This window comes from Anarrhichthys ocellatus, unplaced genomic scaffold (assembly GCF_004355925.1).
Source record: "Anarrhichthys ocellatus isolate YVR2014 unplaced genomic scaffold, GSC_Weel_1.0 scaffold1669, whole genome shotgun sequence".
NCBI lineage: Eukaryota > Metazoa > Chordata > Actinopteri > Perciformes > Anarhichadidae > Anarrhichthys > Anarrhichthys ocellatus.
The window spans coordinates 3,112-6,893 of record NW_022281643.1 but is presented as its reverse complement, the minus strand read 5'-3'; the positions used below and the strand labels follow the sequence as shown (position 1 = coordinate 6,893).

Here is a 3,782-nt window from a genome sequence, read left to right as displayed (position 1 = left end):
TGTGTGTGTGTGTGTGTGTGTGTGTGTGTGTGTGTGTGTGTGTGTGTCTGTAGTGCCTTCGCCTTCTTGTTGCCCGTTCATAATTGATGCTGTGCTGGCAACTTCCATATTTGCAAATTACCCGTCTCTCCTCAAATACAAGCTCACACCAATAGAAAAAGCCCAAAAAACAAGACATTTCACCGGCAGAAGAAACAGTAGGATAAACAACACCTGACTTCAAAGTTTGGAACGCACTTAGGAAGCACTTCCACTTCCCCTTACCTGCCTTCTTATCTTTTCCTCCTTTCTTCTTTCCCTCTTCTCCCGCCCACTTCATTTGATCTCTTTTATGTCCCTCTCGTCACTCATGCTCCCTCTCTTTACCCCTCCCCCTGTCCATCACTCCACCCACTCCGTTCGCTTGTCACTGCCTTCCCCTTGTACTTATTCTTCTTCCTCCCTATCTAATATTTATCAACAACCTCTAAGAGTATCCAATTTACTTGGGACTCTGTCAAAAATAACTGTCTATTTATGTCTGCACACGACAAAGAAAGACGGGGGAAGAGCACAGGAGGGTTATAAACAGCATGTGAAGATAAATAAAATGTATTTTTCTTCAGAATTCAGGACACATCTAAAGAAATTGCTGTGGTCATGAGAAAATCTTTCAAACAAATCAATCACGACTTTTGGATTAAGTAATGCTACTGAAGTTCAGTTTACGAAATTTAGGAAAGTGCTACTTGTGTTGTATGACGTCCTCTGAAGGTGCTTTGTCATGTCTGAGAAAATAACCCCTGTGATGTCATTCGGGTTATCTCAGGTTCAGATTATTAAAGACATGTTTGAATGTTTAAAAACTAAAGGCGTTACTCAGGGAGGGTTTAACAAAAAATATCCACTATCAAGATGCATTTTGGGAACCATTGAATTCAGCATATGTGGGGTTTGAACCATACTAGTGATTAATAGTCAGGGTGTCTCAACCTCTCTGCTTAGACCATTATTTTTCTATTCTTTCTCTCGTGAGAACCTGTCGAAGTATTATTATTTTTTGGCTACGGTTGGCCGGATCATACCAGTGCATTTTCTCTTTACATTTTACCCGACAGACTAAGAGTTGCTTACACTGTACAGCACTGCACACCACCAGGCGTACCATTCGTTTTCAAAGTAATTTCCTGCCTTCCATGCAGCCATTGGTTTCCATTCATTTCTATTACAGTATGAAAGTCAACTCGGAGGGATTTGCACTGTGATGGATTGGGATGTGATGAAACCACTAGCTGCCTAGAAGATAGGGAAAACCCATATGTTTTCATATTACTCCTAAACTGTATTTTTTTTTATTTTATAACTGCATTTTCATTAAATTCTGCTCTTGTAGCATATTTTGTGTTTTCTGTTCTGTTAGTCTCTAACTCACTGTTGCATATTAGCCAAGACACTCTTGTGAAGGAGATTGTTAATCTCAGTTAAGATTTAAAGCCCGTTCTGTGTGTTCCTCTGTTTATGTTTACATCCCTTTATATGTTTGCTGTTTCTGACAGAGCAGAGGTGGGAACCATCTTCGCACTGTCCTGGCTCATCACGTGGTACGGCCACGTGCTGTCAGACTTCAAACACACCATGAGGCTCTACGACTTCTTCCTGGCATCGCACCCGCTGATGCCCATTTACCTCGCCGCTACGGTGAGCAGGCGTAGAAGCCAACAGGAAATGAACAAGAGGCAGCGACTTTGTTTTGTCAGTAATCCAGGACGCTCACATGTGAATACATGCTGCCAAACACACACACACACACACACACACACACACACACACACACACACACACACACTCTCTCATGCATACAGTGAGGCAGAGTACTGTGAAGTCACTAGACTAGTTAATTAGATACCTCCTAATGAACAGATGAGAGAGAGAGAGTGAAGGAGGAGCTATAGCGGGAGAGATAAAAGAGGAAAGAGAGGGAGAAGGACGAGGACTGCATCAGGAAACAGAATGACAAGCAGAGCTGACTGATGTTTGACTGAGAAGGACAAAGAGATTACAAAGGAAAAGCATTTTTCTACTTGTGACTTTTTTCCCTCCTTGTTCCTCTGGGTGCAAAACAACAACTGTTTTGGTAGAAATGTTTACTGCTGGAACATGTGTATGTGCAGGTGTGTTTGTGGAAAAATTATATTGTGTATGTGAATGCATCCTGTTTTTAGGTGTTTTAATTGAGTGTGAATAGGTCTTTTTAAACAGAAGGGTTTTGTGTTTGTTGATTAGTGTGTACATTTGTGCACACTTTGTGTGTGTGTGTGTGTGTGTGTGTGTGTGTGTGTAGGGGCTGGGCAGAGGGAGACTTCTGTTTTGAAGTGTGTGAAACAACAAAGCATTATGTAGTTCATGTTTCCTCCAAGGCTGAGAACAGCGCACAGCATGGGGGGGTTAACCCTTCATCTGCCTATTTCACTGCTGAGCACTCATTCCGCCTCACTAGTATCACTGAAGCTTCCCAGTGTACAGTGTGTAGAATCTTTATCACAGCTTTAGTGTGTTTTAACCCCTCCTCTCCTCCTCAGATTGTGCTGCACAGAGAGAAGGCAGTGAAGAAGACGGAGTGTGACATGGCCATGGTCCACCACCTGCTCTCACGCATACCCCAGGACCTCCCATACGAACTTTTGATCGGCCAGGCCCAGGACCTGTTGGACCACTACCCTCCATCTCTACTGGCCAAGCAGGCAGCGCTGCAGCCTCGCAAGAGGTGAGGGGACAAGCATTGAAACACAAGATGGCGAAAAATTATAATGATGTTACTACTATGCATTCACATTAGATAAATGAGGCATCATGCTGGGTCATACTTCAGTTATAATTAAATACAATGCACTTGTTACGTTCTGCCAAAGTAAGTGAGCAAAACATACTCATACTGTTGTGCGTCAAGGGCTGCAAATAATAGTTATTTTCATCATAACTTAATCAGTAAATCATTATTTTTTACCAATATATTTATTTAGCATATTTTGCCTTTTATTGGACTGTAAGAGGCAGACTGGATATAGGGAGCGAGAGGGACGTATGGCATGCAACAAAGGTCTGCAATCTAACCGGGGACGTTGTGTTTAGATGGCGTGCACTGTAGCCAGTCGGCTAATGGTTTGCTTCAGTAAATCATATACTGATTAATGAATCGTACGATTAGTCTACAAAACATCACAAAGTTATAAAAAGAAACGTATAAATATATCTAAAGAGATATATTGTCTTTAAATGACTTGATTAGAACAAAAAAAAGCTGGAAATATTTGGCAATAAATGGCTCGATGATCAGTCAATTGTCAAAATTGTTGTCTATAAGTGTTCTGTCAATAATTGCATCCGAACACGTAACACTAATATAAAAGTTTAATGTTTTATAGAAATATTTTGAGGTTGTGCATTTGAGTAAGTTCCCTCAGTAACCAAGAGGGGATGCACTAAAAACACATCCAGTTCCAGTGGTGTTCATCATGTCATTCCAGCTGTCCATGCTTCACCTTAGATCTGACTCTGCTCTCCATCACCGACTAACTCTCCCTTCCCTCTTCCCAACCTTCTCTTCCTCCGTTTTCTGTCTCCAGTCTGTCCATCAGCACCTTCCAGGCGTTTCAGTTCTCCACCCTCCACCAGAGGCCTGACTCTGTTCTCCAACGCCTCACCAAGGCCCAGGGCTCCAGCCACTCCAGACACGGTAAAGATAGTAACTGTAATCTTATTACTGACTCTGAAGAAGGATTGGACACATACAGACAGTACAGTGA

General features: G+C 42.1%; 1 protein-coding gene across 1 annotated transcript in view; it reads left to right on the top strand.

Annotated features, from left to right (window-relative positions):
• Positions 1–3,782, top strand: part of LOC116377780 (TBC1 domain family member 20) — a gene marked incomplete at its 5' end in the record, with an annotated part of 9,565 nt that overhangs the window by 2,682 nt on the left and 3,101 nt on the right. The window contains 3 exons of the mRNA XM_031839508.1: positions 1,536–1,677; positions 2,559–2,743; positions 3,603–3,712. Coding sequence (XP_031695368.1) covers positions 1,536–1,677; positions 2,559–2,743; positions 3,603–3,712 — 437 coding nt within the window. The remainder of the gene's footprint in view (positions 1–1,535; positions 1,678–2,558; positions 2,744–3,602; positions 3,713–3,782) is intronic.